General features: G+C 42.8%; 1 protein-coding gene across 4 annotated transcripts in view; it reads left to right on the forward strand.

Annotated features, from left to right (window-relative positions):
- Positions 1-21439, forward strand: part of LOC124009957 (cell adhesion molecule 3-like) — a 155130-nt gene that overhangs the window by 41772 nt on the left and 91919 nt on the right. For all 4 annotated transcript variants that reach the window (XM_046322221.1, XM_046322223.1, XM_046322224.1 and 1 more), the window contains exon 3: positions 21055-21204. In XM_046322221.1, coding sequence (XP_046178177.1) covers positions 21055-21204 — 150 coding nt within the window. The remainder of the gene's footprint in view (positions 1-21054; positions 21205-21439) is intronic.

A 21439-nucleotide genomic window follows, 5' to 3' on the forward strand; every position in this document is an offset into this window, starting at 1 on the left:
TGCAGTGAATCAACAGGATGAATCAACCAAACCCAATCTCTCTTATGCAGTGAATCAACAGGATGAATCAACCAAACCCAATCTCTCTTATGCAGTGAATCAACATGATGAATCAACCAAACCCAATCTCTCTTATGCAGTGAATCAACATGATGAATCAACCAAACCCAATCTCTCTTATGCAGTGAATCAACATGATGAATCAACCAAACCCAATCTCTCTTATGCAGTGAATCAACAGGATGAATCAACCAAACCCAATCTCTCTTATGCAGTGAATCAACAGGATGAATCAACCAAACCCAATCTCTCTAATGCAGTGAATCAACAGGATGAATCAACCAAACCCAATCTCTCTTATGCAGTGAATCAACAGGATGAATCAACCAAACCCAATCTCTCTTATGCAGTGAATCAACAGGATGAATCAACCAAACCCAATCTCTCTTATGCAGTGAATCAACACGATGAATCAACCAAACCCAATCTCTCTTATGCAAGGATGAATCAATCAGGTAGCTTAGTGGTTAGAGCGTTGAGTCAGTAACTGAAAGGTTGTTGGATCAAATCCCCAAGCTGTCAACGTACAAATCTGTCTTTCTGCCCCTGAACAAGGCAATTAACCCACTGTTCCTAGGCCGTCATTGTAAATAAGAATTTGTTCTTAACTAACTTGCCTAGTTAAATAAAGGTTAAAGGTATTCAACAGGATGACTCAACCAAACCCAAGAGGAGGACAGCTGAAGAGGGAGGGTAGAGAAGGGGGGCTGCTGTGTTGCTGGATGAAATATGAAGATGTTGCCACAATGTTTAGCTGTGTTTCTGACCCATATCTAAGCATCATGACAGCCGACTTCATCATGGATGGTAATCATTAGACTGTAGCAGGTTTACTGTGACTTATCTTGTTTATTCACTTGTTCTCTGTGCTTTTAATCTGTAAATCACCCATTTGTCGCATCAGGATTCGCCTTTGAGGCCTTATGGTGGATATTACTCCTAGAGAGATGACGGGAATGTGATACGGAAGGAGAGACAGTTGGTTTTAAAACTGAGGAGTGGGCTGGGGCTGGTTGAATAGATGGGAAGAAAGGTTGACGGAATGGCAGACTGTTGAAAGAGGACTGAAGGGAAGGGCAGACTGTTGAAAGAGGACTGAAGGGAAGGGCAGACTGTTGAAAGAGGGAAGGGGGCAGACTGTTGAAAGAGGACTGAAGGGAAGGGCAGACTGTTGAAAGAGGACTGAAGGGAAGGGCAGACTGTTGAAAGAGGACTGAAGGGAAGAGCAGACTGTTGAAAGAGGACTGAAGGGAAGGGCAGACTGTTGAAAGAGGACTGAAGGGAAGGGCAGACTGTTGAAATAGGACTGAAGGGAAGAGCAGACTGTTGAAAGAGGACTGAAGGGAAGGGCAGACTGTTGAAAGAGGACTGAAGTGAAGAGCAGACTGTTGAAAGAGGACTGAAGGGAAGGGCAGACTGTTGAAAGAGGACTGAAGGGAAGGGCAGACTGTTGAAAGAGGACTGAAGGGAAGGGCAGACTGTTGAAAGAGGACTGAAGGGAAGAGCAGACTGTTGAAAGAGGACTGAAGGGAAGAGCAGACTGTTGAAAGAGGACTGAAGAGCAGGGTAGACTTTTGGGAGAGGACTGAAGAGAAGGGCAGACTGTTGAAAGAGGACTGAAGGGAAGAGCAGACTGTTGAAAGAGGACTGAAGGGAAGGGCAGACTGTTGAAAGAGGACTGAAGGGAACATATGAGGAGAGAAAGACAGATGGAGGAAGGTGGAAAAGTGAGAAAGAGACAGATGGATGGGGAGGAAAGGGGTGAAAATGAAAATGGAGAAATGAAAGGGATATTTTTCACTGTCTGTTCTTGGGACAGTGTTTATTAGCTTGATCTATTTTATCTCTGAGCCTGAAGCTCTCTCACCTCACCTCTCTCTCTCTCTCTCTCTCTCCCTCACTCTCTCTTTCTCTCCCTCCCCTTGCCTCTCTCTCCACCTTCCTGGTTGTCACTTCGTTCACGCTGCGTTGAGAAAGTGTAAATTGTGTTTCTTTAAATATCTGTCTCTTCCTTAAACGCACAGCTGTGTGGGGCGGAGAGGGGCTTTTAACTCCTGTCTACCAAGGAGAAATCTCTCCACTTTCATGTCATTGTAACACTCACAGTAGTCAGTACAGCTCCTAGAGAGAGACAGGTTAGGTTTCTGTTCAGGAACATATCATATATGCTGCAAACCAGGGATAGTAAGCTGTGGTTGAGTCCCAATAATCTCTCCTGAAGTGTGCACTCACTTGCTCACTACCCCCACAAATGTAAAAGCACTGTATTAGTGCAAGCATGTGCTAGACTACAGGGAATTTCCATATACCAGTCACGAAGGGAAGTGAAAAAGTGCACACGTTTGGAGAAAGAATTCAACCCCTGTAGTCTACTCACTGAGGAAAAGAAGAGCAATTGAAAAGCAGGCGACTTATTTCCAGGGTAGAGGGGGGGAAGTAGGAGTTATTACAGCAATACTAAAGGAATTCTTAAAAGCGTGTAATGTTGTTTGCTTGCATTTCCGGAGTTCCGCTACGGAACTCTTAGAACACACAGATGTTCTTCAAGAAGTAAAAAAAAAAAAATCTGTTTCACCGTCGGTGCTAGGAAGTGATATCGGCTACGCTGTGGATTTAAAACTGTCTACCGCTGACAATTTCTCTTCTAATTAGACTATTTATAAATACCATATTTACAGAGGTGAGCAGCTTTCTTTGAGGCATGTCTGGTTCTATATTTGTGATACATTCCAAATGGCATCCTAATCCCTTTATAGTGCACTGGTTTTTTCACTCTAAAGGGAAGTGGGTGTCATTTGGGACTCAACGCATATACGTTTCTGGTCTTGTTCATTCTTCTCTGTAATTAAGGGGTATTTTGTGTCCAGCAAACATGAGACATTTTAGGGAGTGCACTTTTGGTTTGACAGTGCCTCTTCCCCCTCGGGAGGTTGAAAACATTTGTCATGGGCCCTCAAATCCTCAAAAAGTTCTACAGCTTTACCGTTGAGAGCATATTGACTGGCTGCATCACTGCCCGATATGGCAATAGCACCGCATTGTATCGCATGGCTCTACAGAGGATGGTGCAGACAGCCCAGTCCACACTGGTGCCCGAGCTCTCTGCCAATCCAGGACATCTGTATCAGGCAGTGTGTTAGGAAAGCCCAGAAAATCGTTAAAGAGTCCAACCACCCAAGTCACAGACTATTCTCTCTGCTTCCATGTGGCAGGTGGTACCAGAGCATCAAGTCTGGCACCACCAGGCTCTTAAACAGCTTCTATCCCTGAGCAATAAGACAGATAAATAGCTAACTAAATAGCTACACAGACCATCTCAGTTAACCTTGTATCCTCATTGACCTTTTATCATTTAAATGTTTGTCTCTATGCACGCACGCACGCACGCACGCACGCACGCACACACACACAGACTGTAGCAGGTTTACTGTGACTTATCTTGTTTATTCACTTGTTCTCTGTGCTTTTAATCTGTAAATCACCCATTTGTCGCATCAGGATTCGCCTTTGAGGCCTTATGGTGGATATTACTCCTAGAGAGAGGACGGGAATGTGATACGGAAGGAGAGACAGTTGGTTTTAAAACTGAGGAGTGGGCTGGGGCTGGTTGAATAGATGGGAAGAAAGGTTGACGGATTGGCAGACTGTTGAAAGAGGACTGAAGGGAAGGGCAGACTGTTGAAAGAGGACTGAAGGGAAGGGCAGACTGTTGAAATAGGACTGAAGGAAGAGCAGACTGTTGAAAGAGGACTGAAGGGAAGGGCAGACTGTTGAAAGAGGACTGAAGGGAAGGGCAGACTGTTGAAAGAGGACTGAAGGGAAGGGCAGACTGTTGAAAGAGGACTGAAGGGAAGGGAAGACTGTTGAAAGAGGACTGAAGGGAAGGGCAGACTGTTGAAAGAGGACTGAAGGGAAGAGCAGACTGTTGAAAGAGGACTGAAGGGAAGGGCAGACTGTTGAAAGAGGACTGAAGGGAAGGGCAGACTGTTGAAATAGGACTGAAGGGAAGAGCAGACTGTTGAAAGAGGACTGAAGGGAAGGGCAGACTGTTGAAAGAGGACTGAAGTGAAGAGCAGACTGTTGAAAGAGGACTGAAGGGAAGGGCAGACTGTTGAAAGAGGACTGAAGGGAAGGGCAGACTGTTGAAAGAGGACTGAAGGGAAGGGCAGACTGTTGAAAGAGGACTGAAGGGAAGAGCAGACTGTTGAAAGAGGACTGAAGGGAAGGGCAGACTGTTGAAAGAGGACTGAAGAGCAGGGCAGACTTTTGGGAGAGGACTGAAGAGAAGGGCAGACTGTTGAAAGAGGACTGAAGGGAAGAGCAGACTGTTGAAAGAGGACTGAAGGGAAGGGCAGACTGTTGAAAGAGGACTGAAGGGAACATATGAGGAGAGAAAGACAGATGGAGGAAGGTGGAAAAGTGAGAAAGAGACAGATGGATGGGGAGGAAAGGGGTGAAAATAAAAATGGAGAAATGAAAGGGATATTTTTCACTGTCTGTTCTTGGGACAGTGTTTATTAGCTTGATCTATTTTATCTCTGAGCCTGAAGCTCTCTCACCTCACCTCTCTCTCTCTCTCTCTCTCTCTCTCTCCCTCACTCTCTCTTTCTCTCCCTCCCCTTGCCTCTCTCTCCACCTTCCTGGTTGTCACTTCGTTCACGCTGCGTTGAGAAAGTGTAAATTGTGTTTCTTTAAATATCTGTCTCTTCCTTAAACGCACAGCTGTGTGGGGCGGAGAGGGGCTTTTAACTCCTGTCTACCAAGGAGAAATCTCTCCACTTTCATGTCATTGTAACACTCACAGTAGTCAGTACAGCTCCTAGAGAGAGACAGGTTAGGTTTCTGTTCAGGAACATATCATATATGCTGCAAACCAGGGATAGTAAGCTGTGGTTGAGTCCCAATAATCTCTCCTGAAGTGTGCACTCACTTGCTCACTACCCCCACAAATGTAAAAGCACTGTATTAGTGCAAGCATGTGCTAGACTACAGGGAATTTCCATATACCAGTCACGAAGGGAAGTGAAAAAGTGCACACGTTTGGAGAAAGAATTCAACCCCCTGTAGTCTACTCACTGAGGAAAAGAAGAGCAATTGAAAAGCAGGCGACTTATTTCCAGGGTAGAGGGGGGGAAGTAGGAGTTATTACAGCAATACTAAAGGAATTCTTAAAAGCGTGTAATGTTGTTTGCTTGCATTTCCGGAGTTCCGCTACGGAACTCTTAGCACACACAGATGTTCTTCAAGAAGTAAAAAAAAAAAATCTGTTTCACCGTCGGTGCTAGGAAGTGATATCGGCTACGCTGTGGATTTAAAACTGTCTACCGCTGACAATTTCTCTTCTAATTAGACTATTTATAAATACCATATTTACAGAGGTGAGCAGCTTTCTTTGAGGCATGTCTGGTTCTATATTTGTGATACATTCCAAATGGCATCCTAATCCCTTTATAGTGCACTGGTTTTTTCACTCTAAAGGGAAGAGGGTGTCATTTGGGACTCAACGCATATACGTTTCTGGTCTTGTTCATTCTTCTCTGTAATTAAGGGGTATTTTGTGTCCAGCAAACATGAGACATTTTAGGGAGTGCACTTTTGGTTTGACAGTGCCTCTTCCCCCTCGGGAGGTTGAAAACATTTGTCATGGGCCCTCAAATCCTCAAAAAGTTCTACAGCTTTACCGTTGAGAGCATATTGACTGGCTGCATCACTGCCCGATATGGCAATAGCACCGCATTGTATCGCATGGCTCTACAGAGGATGGTGCAGACAGCCCAGTCCACACTGGTGCCCGAGCTCTCTGCCAATCCAGGACATCTGTATCAGGCAGTGTGTTAGGAAAGCCCAGAAAATCGTTAAAGAGTCCAACCACCCAAGTCACAGACTATTCTCTCTGCTTCCATGTGGCAGGTGGTACCAGAGCATCAAGTCTGGCACCACCAGGCTCTTAAACAGCTTCTATCCCTGAGCAATAAGACAGATAAATAGCTAACTAAATAGCTACACAGACCATCTCAGTTAACCTTGTATCCTCATTGACCTTTTATCATTTAAATGTTTGTCTCTATGCACGCACGCACGCACGCACGCACGCACGCACGCACACACACACAGACTGTAGCAGGTTTACTGTGACTTATCTTGTTTATTCACTTGTTCTCTGTGCTTTTAATCTGTAAATCACCCATTTGTCGCATCAGGATTCGCCTTTGAGGCCTTATGGTGGATATTACTCCTAGAGAGAGGACGGGAATGTGATACGGAAGGAGAGACAGTTGGTTTTAAAACTGAGGAGTGGGCTGGGGCTGGTTGAATAGATGGGAAGAAAGGTTGACGGATTGGCAGACTGTTGAAAGAGGACTGAAGGGAAGGGCAGACTGTTGAAAGAGGACTGAAGGGAAGGGCAGACTGTTGAAATAGGACTGAAGGGAAGAGCAGACTGTTGAAAGAGGACTGAAGGGAAGGGCAGACTGTTGAAAGAGGACTGAAGGGAAGGGCAGACTGTTGAAAGAGGACTGAAGGGAAGGGCAGACTGTTGAAAGAGGACTGAAGGGAAGGGAAGACTGTTGAAAGAGGACTGAAGGGAAGGGCAGACTGTTGAAAGAGGACTGAAGGGAAGAGCAGACTGTTGAAAGAGGACTGAAGGGAAGGGCAGACTGTTGAAAGAGGACTGAAGGGAAGGGCAGACTGTTGAAATAGGACTGAAGGGAAGAGCAGACTGTTGAAAGAGGACTGAAGGGAAGGGCAGACTGTTGAAAGAGGACTGAAGTGAAGAGCAGACTGTTGAAAGAGGACTGAAGGGAAGGGCAGACTGTTGAAAGAGGACTGAAGGGAAGGGCAGACTGTTGAAAGAGGACTGAAGGGAAGGGCAGACTGTTGAAAGAGGACTGAAGGGAAGAGCAGACTGTTGAAAGAGGACTGAAGGGAAGAGCAGACTGTTGAAAGAGGACTGAAGAGCAGGGCAGACTTTTGGGAGAGGACTGAAGAGAAGGGCAGACTGTTGAAAGAGGACTGAAGGGAAGAGCAGACTGTTGAAAGAGGACTGAAGGGAAGGGCAGACTGTTGAAAGAGGACTGAAGGGAACATATGAGGAGAGAAAGACAGATGGAGGAAGGTGGAAAAGTGAGAAAGAGACAGATGGATGGGGAGGAAAGGGGTGAAAATAAAAATGGAGAAATGAAAGGGATATTTTTCACTGTCTGTTCTTGGGACAGTGTTTATTAGCTTGATCTATTTTATCTCTGAGCCTGAAGCTCTCTCACCTCACCTCTCTCTCTCTCTCTCTCTCTCCCTCACTCTCTCTTTCTCTCCCTCCCCTTGCCTCTCTCTCCACCTTCCTGGTTGTCACTTCGTTCACGCTGCGTTGAGAAAGTGTAAATTGTGTTTCTTTAAATATCTGTCTCTTCCTTAAACGCACAGCTGTGTGGGGCGGAGAGGGGCTTTTAACTCCTGTCTACCAAGGAGAAATCTCTCCACTTTCATGTCATTGTAACACTCACAGTAGTCAGTACAGCTCCTAGAGAGAGACAGGTTAGGTTTCTGTTCAGGAACATATCATATATGCTGCAAACCAGGGATAGTAAGCTGTGGTTGAGTCCCAATAATCTCTCCTGAAGTGTGCACTCACTTGCTCACTACCCCCACAAATGTAAAAGCACTGTATTAGTGCAAGCATGTGCTAGACTACAGGGAATTTCCATATACCAGTCACGAAGGGAAGTGAAAAAGTGCACACGTTTGGAGAAAGAATTCAACCCCCTGTAGTCTACTCACTGAGGAAAAGAAGAGCAATTGAAAAGCAGGCGACTTATTTCCAGGGTAGAGGGGGGGAAGTAGGAGTTATTACAGCAATACTAAAGGAATTCTTAAAAGCGTGTAATGTTGTTTGCTTGCATTTCCGGAGTTCCGCTACGGAACTCTTAGAACACACAGATGTTCTTCAAGAAGTAAAAAAAAAAAAATCTGTTTCACCGTCGGTGCTAGGAAGTGATATCGGCTACGCTGTGGATTTAAAACTGTCTACCGCTGACAATTTCTCTTCTAATTAGACTATTTATAAATACCATATTTACAGAGGTGAGCAGCTTTCTTTGAGGCATGTCTGGTTCTATATTTGTGATACATTCCAAATGGCATCCTAATCCCTTTATAGTGCACTGGTTTTTTCACTCTAAAGGGAAGAGGGTGTCATTTGGGACTCAACGCATATACGTTTCTGGTCTTGTTCATTCTTCTCTGTAATTAAGGGGTATTTTGTGTCCAGCAAACATGAGACATTTTAGGGAGTGCACTTTTGGTTTGACAGTGCCTCTTCCCCCTCGGGAGGTTGAAAACATTTGTCATGGGCCCTCAAATCCTCAAAAAGTTCTACAGCTTTACCGTTGAGAGCATATTGACTGGCTGCATCACTGCCCGATATGGCAATAGCACCGCATTGTATCGCATGGCTCTACAGAGGATGGTGCAGACAGCCCAGTACATCACTGGTGCCCGAGCTCTCTGCCAATCCAGGACATCTGTATCAGGCGGTGTGGTAGGAAAGCCCAGAAAATCGTTAAAGAGTCCAACCACCCAAGTCACAGACTATTCTCTCTGCTTCCATGTGGCAGGTGGTACCAGAGCATCAAGTCTGGCACCACCAGGCTCTTAAACAGCTTCTATCCCTGAGCAATAAGACAGATAAATAGCTAACTAAATAGCTACACAGACCATCTCAGTTAACCTTGTATCCTCATTGACCTTTTATCATTTAAATGTTTGTCTCTATGCACGCACGCACGCACGCACGCACGCACGCACACACACACAGACTGTAGCAGGTTTACTGTGACTTATCTTGTTTATTCACTTGTTCTCTGTGCTTTTAATCTGTAAATCACCCATTTGTCGCATCACACACACACCTTTGAGGCCTTATTTGGATATTACTCCTAGATAACATGCACGGAATTTATACTGAAGGACAGACAGTTGGTTTTAAAACTGAGGCTGGGCTGGGGCTGGTTGAATAGATGGGAAAAAGGTTGCCTTGTCAGACTGTACAACAAAGGACTGAAGGGAAGGGCAGACTGTTAAATATGATACTGACCCTGGAATAGTATGACTGTTGAAATAGGACTTATTGTGTTCTTCAGACTCTTTGAGAGGACTGAAGGGAAAGGCAGACTTTGAAAGAGGACTTGGGAAGGGCAGACTGTTGAAAAGGACTGTCAGGGAAGGGCTCCCTTTTGAAAGAGGACTGAAGGGAAGCTTAAGACTTCTACCCAGGACTAATATAAGGGCAGCCCTGTTGAAAGAGGACTGAATTTAGCAGACTGTTAAAAGGACTGAAGGGATTGGCAGACTGTTGAAAAGAGGACTGAAAAGCAGACTGTAATAGAAAATGACTGAAGGGAAGAGCAGACTGTTGAAAAACTGAAGGGAAGTCTTCCAGTAAAACTGTTGAAAGAGGACTGAAGGGAAGGGCAGACTGTTAAATGAAAGTGAATACTAGGATTGAAGGACTGAAGGAAGGGCAGACTGTGAAAGAGGACTTAAAAGTCTAAAAGTATTTGGTTTTAAATATACTTAAGTAGAAAAGAAACTGCAGACTGTTGAAAGAGGACTAAAATACTGTTGTAAATATCAAAGGGAACATAAAGTATAAATAATTTCAATTTGGAGAAATGAAAGGGATATTTTTCACTGTCTGTTCTTGGGACAGTGTTTATTAAATACATAAAGCAAAGACCATCGGTTAATGGCATCTTTTTCTTGTTTTTAAAATGTATGATAGCCGGGGGCTCCAACACATCATTTACAAACAAAGCATGTGTTTAGTGAGTGCCAGATCAGGGGCACTACCAGTCAAAAGTTTGGACATACTCATTCCAGGGTTTCTTTATTTTGACTTTTTTCTACATTGTCGAATAATAGTGAAGACATCAAAACTATGAAATAACACATCATGTAGTAACCCCAAAAAGTGTTAAACAAATCAAAATGTATTTTAGATTTGAGATTCTTCGAAGTAGCCACCCTTTCCATGGATGACAGCTTTGCACACACTTGCATTCTCTCAACCAGCTTCATGAGGTAGTCACCTGGAATGGATTTCAGTTCATTAACAGGTGTGCTTTGTTAAAAGCTAATTTGTATAGTTTCTTTCCTTCCTAATGCGTTTGAAACAATCAGTTGTGTTGTGACAAGTTAGGGGTGATATACAGAAGACAGATTTTATTTGGTAAAATACCAAGTCCAGATTATATCAAGAACAGCTGAAATAAACAAAGAGAAATTACAGTCCATCATTACAGTCCATCATTACAGTCCATCATTACAGTCCATCATTAGTCCATCATTACAGTCCATCATACAGAAGATTACAGTCCATCAATCTGGTCCATCAAAATGTCTTTAAGACAAAATCTTGAAAATGTCAAAAAGTCGCAAAAACCATCAAGAGCTATGATGAAACTGTCTCTCATGAGTTCTGCCACAGGAAAGGAAGACCCAGAGTTACGTGGTGGAATATTCTAATCACGTGAGAGAGACTTTGACATTTCTTCAAACAGTCATCTTTATTCAATGTCGATTCATTATTGCAGTAATGAAACCAGTCAACCCAACTGTTGGGCCGAGTAGCCTAACTGATAATGACAAACAGATCTTATTTAAAGGACCTAAAAAATGCTTAGTCAGCCTGGTTCCACTCCTCCCATAAGCCACCTTGGTCCATCTCCTGATTATCTACGGATGTTGTTTTACCCCCAACCTGGCTTGGTTTCCCAGATGCCAGGAAGATGAGACAATGAGGCGTTGTTCTCAACTCTTCCAGGCTTTCTCTCTCTCGACATCTTGTCTATGGAATGCCTGCTTTGGGCTTTATCACCAAGTTATTGTCAGCTCAAGCTATCTCTAGCAAAACCCATTCACTTGACCATACGCCCAGACTAACTGCAGGAAGATAGAGTGGAAACCATCTCTTTACAGACACACAGAATTAAACAGAACAGAAATCTCCTACTATTTGTTAAGTATATAATCATTAACTTGTAATATCAAACAAATCAGGAAAATAAAGTCATTTTTCTATCACAGTTACCTCTGCTGCAGAGGATACGTTCATTAGAGTTACCAGCCTCAGAAATCGGCAATTAACTGCACCTCAGATTGCACCTCACAGAGTAACAGACATGTCTCAACATCAACTGTTCAGAGGTGAATTTGGTAATCAGGCCTTCAAGGTCGAATTGCTGCAACAACAAAACACACACTACTAAAGGACATCAATAAGAAGAAGAGACTTCCTTGGGCCAAGAAATACGAATAATGGATATTAGACTGGTGGAAATATGTCCTTTGGTCTGATGAGTCCAAATGTGCGATTTTTGGTTCCAACCGCCATGTCTATGTGAAACGCAGAGTAAGTTAATGGATGATCTCCACATGTGTGGTTCCCACCGTGAAGCATGGAGGAGGAGGTGTGATGGTCTGGGGGTGCTTTGCTGGTGACTCTGTCTGTGATTTATTTAGAATTCAAGGCACACTTAACCAGCATGACTACCATAGTATTCTGCAGCGATACGTCATCCCATCTGGTTTGTGCTTAGTGGGACTATCATTTGTTTTTCAACAGGACAATGACCAAAAACATACCTCCAGTCTGTGTAAGGGCTACTTGACCAAGAAGGAGAGTGCTGCATCAGATGACCTGGCCTCCACAATCACCCGACCTCAACCCAATTGAGATGGTTTGGGATGAGTTGGACCACAGAGTGAAGGAAAAGCAGCCAACAAGTGCTCAGCATATGTGGGGACTCCTTCAAGACTGTTGGAAAAGCATTCTTCATGAAGCTGGTTGAGAGAATGCCAAGAGTGTACAAAGCTGTCATCAAGGCAAAGGGAGGCTACTATGAAGAATCTAAAATCTATTTTGATTTGTTTAACACTTTTCTGGTTACTACATGATTCCATATGTGTTACTTCATATTTTTGATGTCTTCACTATTATTCTACAATGTAGAAAATAGTCAAAATAAAGATAAACCCTTGAATGACTAGGTGTGTCAAAACTTTTGACTGGTACTGTATGTCTGAATGTTGGAGCCCCTAGTTATCTGTACATTAAAAATAAAATGGTGCCATCTGGTTTGCTTATGTCGAAGGAATTTGAAAATATTTATACTTTTTACATTTGATACTTAAGTATATTTTAAGCCAAATACATTTACTTTTCCTCAAGTAAAATTTTACTGGTTGACATAAATTTTCTATGAGGTTGTCTTTACGTTTACTCAAGTATGACCATTGGGTACTTTTCCCACCACTGCTGACGTAGTACTTTCAACTATTTTTACTTAAGTACTCCACTGGTATGTAGAACAACAAAAAGTAAGCAAAAATGGCCACAATTATCAAGCTAGGTATGAGATCATTATTAAATATGTTTAAGTGATTGATAAGACTGAACTAGATCAATGATAATTCAATAATCAATATGGTGTCTCACCTTGAACCAATAGCCTAACAAATGAGCAACTCTTACAGATAAAGTACAAAGACTTAACTTTTGTCTTTGTCTTTATTAAGAAATCCTCTATTTCAAATTTCAGCCCGACCTCCCAGCCAGCCTGAGCCGCATGCACGCCCGACCCCTACTAGTTTAGTCAATAACTCAACTGAACTCTCTCCCCAACCCCCACCAGTCTCGTCAGTAACTGAACTCTCTCCCCGACCCCCACCAGTCTAGTCAATAATTAAACTCTCTCCCCGACCCCCACCAGTCTAGTCAATAACTCAACTCTCTCCCCGACCCCCACCAGTCTAGTCAATAACTCAACTCTCTCCCCGACCCCCACCAGTCTAGTCAATAACTCAACTCTCTCCCCGACCCCCACCAGTCTAGTCAATAACTCATCTCTCTCCCTGACCCCCCAAATCAAATCAAATCAAATCAATTTATATAGCCCTTCGTACATCAGCTGATATCTCAAAGTGCTGTACAGAAACCCAGCCTAAAACCCCAAACAGCAAGCAACGCAGGTGTAGAAGCACGGTGGCTAGGAAAAACTCCCTAGAAAGGCCAAAACCAAGGAAGAAACCTAGAGAGGAACCAGGCTATGTGGGGTGGCCAGTCCTCTTCTGGCTGTGCCGGGTGGAGATTACAACAGAACATGGCCAAGATGTTCAAATGTTCATAAATGACCAGCATGGTCGAATAATAATAAGGCAGAACAGTTGAAACTGGAGCAGCAGCACGGTCAGGTGGACTGGGGACAGCAAGGAGTCATCATGTCAGGTAGTCCTGGGGCATGGTCCTAGGGCTCAGGTCCTCCGAGAGAGAGAAAGAAAGAGAGAAGGAGAGAATTAGAGAACGCACACTTAGATTCACACAGGACACCGAATAGGACAGGAGAAGTACTCCAGATATAACAAACTGACCCTAGCCCCCCGACACATAAATTACTGCAGCATAAATACTGGAGGCTGAGACAGGAGGGGTCAGGAGACACCAGTCTAGTCAATAACTCAACTCTCTCCCTGACCCTCACCAGTCTAGTCAATAACTAAACTCTCTGCCTGACCCTCACCAGTCTAGTCAATAACTAAACTCTCTGCCCGACCCCCACCGGTCTAGTCATTAACTCAACTCTCTCCCCAACTCCCCAACAATCTTCCTTCCCATCTTTTTTTTTATGTCTCAAGGGAAAAGCTTGGAAAACAAAAGCTTAATAAAAACACACATACACCTACACATTAACACACAGAAACATTCTATATATACAGTGGCAAGAAAAAGTATGTGAACCCTTTGGAATTATTTGGATTTCTGCATAAATTGGTCATAAAATTAGATCTAACCTTCATCTAAGTCACAACAACAGACAGTCTGCTGAAATTAATAACACACACATTATTGTATTTTTCTTGTCTATATCGAATACATAATTTAAACATTCACAGTGTAGGTTGGAAAACGTATGTGAACTCCTAGGCTAATGACTTCTCCAAAAGCTAATTGGAGTCAGGAGTCAGCTAATCTGGAGTCTAGTCATTGAGACGAGATTTGAGAAGTTGGTTAGAGCTGCCCTGCCCTGTATAAAACACTCACAAAATTTGAGTTTGCTATTCACAAGAAGCATTGCCTGATGTGAACCATGCCTCGAACAAAAGAGATCTCAGAAGACCCAAGATTAAGAATTGTTGACTTGCATAAAGCTGGAAAGGGTTACAAAAGTATCTCTAAAAGCCTTGATGTTCATCAGTCCATGGCAAGACAAATTGTCTATAAATGTAGAAAGTTCAGCACTGTTGCTACTCTCCCTAGGAGTGGCCGTCCTGCAAAAATGACTACTGCAAGAGCACAGAGCAGAATGCTCAATGAGGCTAAGAAGAATCCTAGACTGTCAGCTAAAGACTTACAGAAACCTCTGGAACATGCTAACATCTCTGTTGATGAGTCTATGATACGTAAAACACTAAACAAGAATGGTGTTCATGGGAGAACACCACAGAAGAAGCCACTGCTGTCCAAAAAAACCCATTGCTGCACGTCTGAAGTTCACAAAAGAGCATCTGGATGTTCCACAGCGCTACTGCCAAAAATATTCTGTGGACAGATGAAACTAAAGTTGAGTTGTTTGGAAGGAACACAACACTATGTGTGAAGAAAAAAAAGGCAGAGTACACCAACATCAAAACCTCATCCCACTGTAAAGTACGGTGGAGGGAGCATCATGGTTTGGAGCTGCTTTTCTGCCTCAGGGCCCGGAGAGCTTGCTGTCATCGACAGAAAAATTAATTCCCAAGTTTATCAACACATTTTGCAGGAGAGTGTAAGTCTATCTGTCTGCATGGCTTCAACAGGCTTCTATCTGACATGGTTTCTATCTGTCAGTATGGCTTCAACAGAAGAAAATACACCTTCTGGAGTAGCTCAGTCCTGACCTCAACCCGATGGAGCATGGCATGACCTCAAGAAAGCGGTTCACACCGGACATCCCAAGAATATTGCTGAACTGAAACGGTTTTGTAAAGAGGAATGGTCCAAAATTCCTCCTGAATGCAGGTGTGATCCGATACTACAGAAAACATTTGGTTGAGGTTATTGCTGCCAAAAGAGGCTCAACCAGTTATTAAACCCAAGAGTTCACATACTTTTCCCACCCTGCACTGTAAATGTTTACACGGTGTTCAATAAAGACATAACAACGTATAATTGTTTGTGTGTTATTAGTTTAAGCAGACTTTGTTTGTCTGTTGTTGTGACTTAGATGATCAGATCAAATTTTATTCAGAAGTCCAGGTAATTCCAAAGGGTTCACATACTTTTTCTTGCCACTGTAGTTCATATCATAGGCCTAATTGTACAGTAGAGCTATTTCTACTTGCACACAATATAGCTGAGTCGCCCCGTCCTGCCCCTAGGGGACCGGACTGAGCAGCCCAGCAGCTTGGGATTGCCTCAATAGATACCTCCTCTGATGTGGACATGTTTTAAATACAGACTCCTTTTGTCGTACAGCATTCCATATAAGACATCCAGACCGTATGAAGGTTTCCCAGTGTACCCTTTTAATCTGGTAATAAATCAAATCTAGTGATGCATAACCTGACATTTCTGCCATCCATTGTAGGAGGATAATGAACCTTCATATTAATGGTAATTCATTTCTTAGCCTCTATAAATACTAGGTTGCACACTTTCTTCTGATAACAGTCTCCGGTATCAACATTTTCAAGCAAGCAAAAACTGGTACAAGGCAGAATCTGTAGACATGCTGAGATAAAAGAAGAAGATACTCTTTGCTAGAATTCAGCCAGCCTTCACAAGACCATAACATATGCAAATATGTCCCTTTTGTGTTTTACACCTCCAGCAGAATAATACAATTTCTGAGTGCATGATATTCAGTTTCACTGGCATATAGTATGTTCTATGGATGCTCTTAAACGGCAGTAATTTATGTGAGATTATATGAACATGACTGGGCATTCTAACATACAGTTGAAGTCGGAAGTTTACATACACCTTCGCCAAAAACATTTTATTTCTTTTTTTCACAATTCCTGACATTTAATCCTAGTAACAATTCCCTGTTTTAGGTCAGTTAGGATCACCACTTTATTTTAAGAATATTAAATGTCAGAATAATAGTAGAAATAATGATTTCTTTCAGCTTTTATTTCTTTCATCACATTCCCAGTGGGTCAGTTTACATACACTCAATTTGTATTTGGTAGCGTTGCCTTTAAATTGTTTAACTTGGGTCAAACGTTTCAGGTAGCCTTCCACAACTTTTTCAGAATAAGTTGGGTGAATTTTGTCCCATTCCTCCTGACAGAGCTGGTGTAACTGAGTCAGGTCTGTAGGCCTCCTTGCTCACACATACTTTTTCAGTTCTTCCCACACATTTCCTATAGGATTGAGGTCAGGGCTTTGTGATAGCCAGTCCAGTACCTTGACTTTATTGTCCTTAACCTCTCGTAAGTACGGGGCAGTATTTTCATGTCCGGATGAAAAGCGTGCCCTAAGTAAACTGCCTGTAACTCAGGCCCAAATGCTAGGATATGCATATAATTGGTAGATTTGGATAGAAAACACTCTAAAGTTTATAAAACTGTTTACAGAACTGATATGGCAGGCGAAACCCTGAGGACAAACCATCCCCCACAAAACAATGTTCAGCCTACCACTGTTTTCAATGGCTGTCACTCTTATTATAAGGCGAAATCCTCCCAGATTGCAGTTCCTAGGGCTTCCACTAGATGTCAACAGTATATAGAAAGAGTTTCATGTTGGTTTTTGGAAAAATCAGCCAGAAATTGTAGTTTTTCTAGGTGGCTCCCAATTTGGCTGTGGTGTTTCCAAGCCCGTGGAAGAGAGAGCGTTCTTTGGTATTTTTCTTCGGTAAAGAGAATAATGATTCGCCGTCATACATTTTATGGTTTGTTTACGTATTAGGGCACCTAAGGTTTGATTATAAACAATGTTTGACTTGTTTGGAAAAGTTTATTAGTAACGTTTGGGATTCGTTTTGTATGCATTTTGATGGAGGGAAACTGGGTGGAATATTGACTGAAGCACGCCAGCTAAACTAAAAGGACATTATCGAACAAAAGGACCATTTGTGATGTACCTGGGACCTTTTGGAGTACCAACAGAAGAAGATCATTAAAGGTAAGGCATTTATTATATCGCTATTTCTGACTTTTGTGCCGCACCTGCCTGGTTGAAATATGTTTTTCATGCTTTTGTATGTGGCGCTGTCCTCAGATAATCGCATGGTGGGCTTTCGCCATAGAGCCTTTTTGAAATCTGACACAGCGGCTGGATTAACAAGAAGCTAATCTTTATTTTGATGTGTTACACTTGTGATTTTATGAAAGTTAAATAATTTGAATTCTGTAATTTGAATTTCGCGCTCTGCAATTTCAACGGATGTTGGCCAGGTGGTGTCTGACTGATGTCTTGAGATGTTGCTACAATATATCCACATAATTTTCCTCCCTCATGATGACATCTATTTTGTGAAGTGCACCAGTCCCTCCTGCCGCAAAGCACCCCCACAACATGATGCTGCCACCCCCGTGCTTCAAGGTTGAGATGGTGTTCTTCGGCTTGCAAGCCTCCCCCTTTTCCTCCGAACATAACGATGGTCATTATGGCCAAAGAGTTCTATTTTTGTTTCATCAGACCAGAGGACATTTCTTCAAAAAGTACAATCTTTGTCCCCATGTGCAGTTGCAACCATAGTCTGGCTTTTTTTATGGAGGTTTTGGAGCAGTGGCTTCTTCCTTGCTGGGTGGCCTTTCAGGTTATGTCGATATAGGACTCGTTTTACTGTGAATATAGATCATTTTATACCTGTTGTCCTCCAGCATCTTCACAATATATGCCATTTAGCAGACGCTTTTATCCAAAGCGACTTACAGTCATGTGTGCATACATTCTACGTATGGGTGGTCCCGGGAATCGAACCCACTACCCTGGCGTTACAAGCACCATGCTCTACCAACTGAGCTACAGAAGGACCAGGTCCTTTGCTGTTATTCTGGGATTGATTTGCACTTTTCGCAACAAAGTACATTCATTTCTAGGAGACAGAACGCGTCTCCTTCCTGAGCGGAATGACGCTGCGTGGTCCCATGGTGTTTATACTTTTGTACTATTGTTTGCACAGATGAACGTGGTACCTTTGGAAATTGCTCCCAAGGATGAACCAGACTTGTGGAGGTCTACAGTTTTTTTCTGAGGTCTTGGCTGATTTATTTTGATTTTCCAATGATGTCAAGTAGGCCTTGAAATACATACACAGGTACACCTCCAATTGACTCAAATTATGTCAATTAGCCTATCAGAAGCTTCTAAAGCCATGACATAATTTTCTGGAATTTTCCAAGCTGTTTAAAGGCATAGTCAACTTAGTGTATGTAAACTCTGGACCACTGGAATTGTGATACAGTGAATTATAAGTGAAATAATCTATCTGTAAACAATTGTTGGAAAAATCACTTGTGTCATGCACAAAGTAGATGTCCTAAATGACTTGCAAAATCTATAGTTTGTTAATAAGGAAGCTGCGAATTTTCACAGCTTTTTGTTAAAAATCGCGCAACATTTCAGCGCCCTGCTATTCATGCCAGGAATATAGTATATGCATATGATTAGTATGTGTGGATAGAAAACACGCAGACGTTTCTAAAACTGGTTAAATCACGGCTGTGACTATAACAGAACGTGCGTTTCATTGAAAAGTGCAGGAAAATCTGATCACTGAAAATGGAAAAAAATATCCATGCGCCACTTCCAAGAATTGTTAAAGGTGACCCAGATTAAATGAGGTCGAGGTTGCAATACCTACAGCTTCCACACGATGTCAACAGTCTTGTCATTTGCCTACGATTTGTTTCTTGGTCAAACGAAGAAGAGACAAGCCATTTCTTCAGGTATCCGACCGGATATTTTGGTTGAGATTTACCCGGAAAGTATTTCCAGACGGACACCTATAGAATTTACATCGCCTCGTGATCAATTTTATCGCTTATTAACGTGTACTAATACCTAAAGTTGCATTACAAAAGTATTTCGAAGTGTTTTGTGAAAGTCTATCATCGACTTTTTTAATTAAAAAAAAATGACGTTACGTTAGAAAATGCTATTTTTTTTGTTGTTCACACAGTCTTCATAGATCAATATCTAGGCTATATATGGACCGATTTAATCGAAAAAAGACCCAAAATGATGTTTATGGGACATCTAGGAGTGCCAAGAAAGAAGCTCGTCAAAGGTAATGAATGTTTTATATTTTATTTCTGCGTTTTGGGTAGCCCCGGCTATCGCAAAATCTGTCGTTAGGTGACGTTGCAGTATTTTGGGGGATACATGCTATCAGATAATAGCTTCTCATGCTTTCGCCGAAAGCATTTTACAAATCTGACTTGGTGGATAGATTCACAACGAGTGTAGCTTTAATTCAGTACATTGTATGTGCATTTTAATGAAAGTTTGAGTTTGATCAAAAACTATACGTGGCGCACTTGAAATTTCCACTGATTGATGTTCCCACAGCGGGAGCACTTCTCTAACAAGTTAACAAGAAATTTGTGGAGTGGTTGAAAAATGAGTTTTAATGACTCCAACCTAAGTGTATGTAAACTTCCGACTTCAACTGTATCTGTATCTTCATCAATAGCATCTCCCAGGTCTTCCTAACATTTTTGTTTGACATATTTTGTGTCATTAGGAAAAGCCTCTAACCCTTGATACGGTTTCGAAATCAAATTTAGAGATTAAAACAGTTCCAATCTTTGAAATGAAGGGAAACTGATTAATTAATAACGTTACATCGCTATACTGACTGATAAAAACTCACATTGCGCTGAAAAACATATTTAATGGTTTGGCCTCTGGTTTCATTGTTTGATTCAGGTGTAGTGTGATTGAGGCAAAAATAATTGCTAACGTTAGCCACCTTTTGGCTAGCTCTAGCTCATGGTACAATGGTATTTCATCAATTTTACTTCTGTTGAAACGGGACAAAACAAAGGCTACAAAACATTTCCGTACACACAACAGCTGTTCGATACTGCGACCTGACAGATAGCTAGCTAGAGACTAGCTAGAGCTGATCTGACTGTGGTAGCTACTAGCTAGCTAGCTGCTAGTAGTTCATTCACTTCAGTGGAGATAGGATGAAACGTTAGCTAACATAACATGTCAGTTACACTACTAGCTTAGCACTAGGAATTCTTTAAAAAAAATCTGTCAAACAGCTGTTACCTTGCCAGCTAGATCAGTCAACTTAAGAGTAGCCAGTTTCTGCTCTGCTTGCTTTTACAACTCCGAGAAAAAGTGTGACACAGACAGCAGCCGCCTCTGTTCATCTCTCCCGTGCTGGTCCTATTATCCAGCCTTTCAGAAACTTTGCCTTCACAATGTCTGTCCCTGTGAGGACAAAAATGCAATTTCACAAAGTGTGTGTGTGTGTGTGTGGGGGGGGGGGGGTGTCATGCCACCCGTCCCCGTCCCCGTCCCCGTCCCAAGTGAATGTTACTCCCATACTTCTCATCACGCCTCTCCTTCAGTGACTATGTCCCAAATGGCACCCTATTCTCTACATAATGCCCAACGTACCCCCCCTATGGGCCCTGGTCAATGCAGGGCACTATATAGGGACAAGGGTTCCATTTAGGAGGCAGCCAGTGAATGTTCCTCGCATGATGTGTGTCTGGCTTGTCTGGCTGGTTATAGACTCATCAGTCTTACATGGAAAGCCCCATGGCTACTGCTGTGCCATTTATCATCCTATCTGTTTTCCCTCTTTATGGTTGTGTCTCCAACATGTCACCTTATTCCCTATGTAGTGCACTACATTAAACCAGAGCCAACAATAAACCCTACCTGTCCAGAGCCATTTGGGATACAACCTACCTGTCCAGGGCTCTGACAGTAACTGAAATGACCACCTCTATCTGACCTCTTTGTTTCCCTCTCTTCTCTGTGTTGCCTAGACGATGACCCCTTGCAGCCGGTGACCCAGGACGAGACGGCGTCTGTGGGCGGCATGGTAACCCTGACCTGCCGGGTGGCAGCGAGTGACAACTCCTCCCTGCAGTGGTCCAACACGGCCCAGCAGACCTTGTACTTTGGAGAGAAGAGAGGTGAGAGGGAGGGAGGGAGGGAGGGAGAGGTTTGTGTGTGTGTTTGAGAGAAAGAGGGAGGAAGAGGAGTGTGATAGATCTTGAGAGACAGGAAAGGGGAAAAGAGAGACAGAGAGACAGAGAGACAGAGTTTAAGAGTAGGGCTGTGACGGTCATGGAATTTTGGATGATGGTAATTGGTCAGAGAAATGACTGCGGTCTCTGTAAATAACCATTAGAATAGATAATAATGCAA

Source organism: Oncorhynchus gorbuscha, linkage group LG22 (genome assembly GCF_021184085.1).
Source record: "Oncorhynchus gorbuscha isolate QuinsamMale2020 ecotype Even-year linkage group LG22, OgorEven_v1.0, whole genome shotgun sequence".
Taxonomy (NCBI): domain Eukaryota; kingdom Metazoa; phylum Chordata; class Actinopteri; order Salmoniformes; family Salmonidae; genus Oncorhynchus; species Oncorhynchus gorbuscha.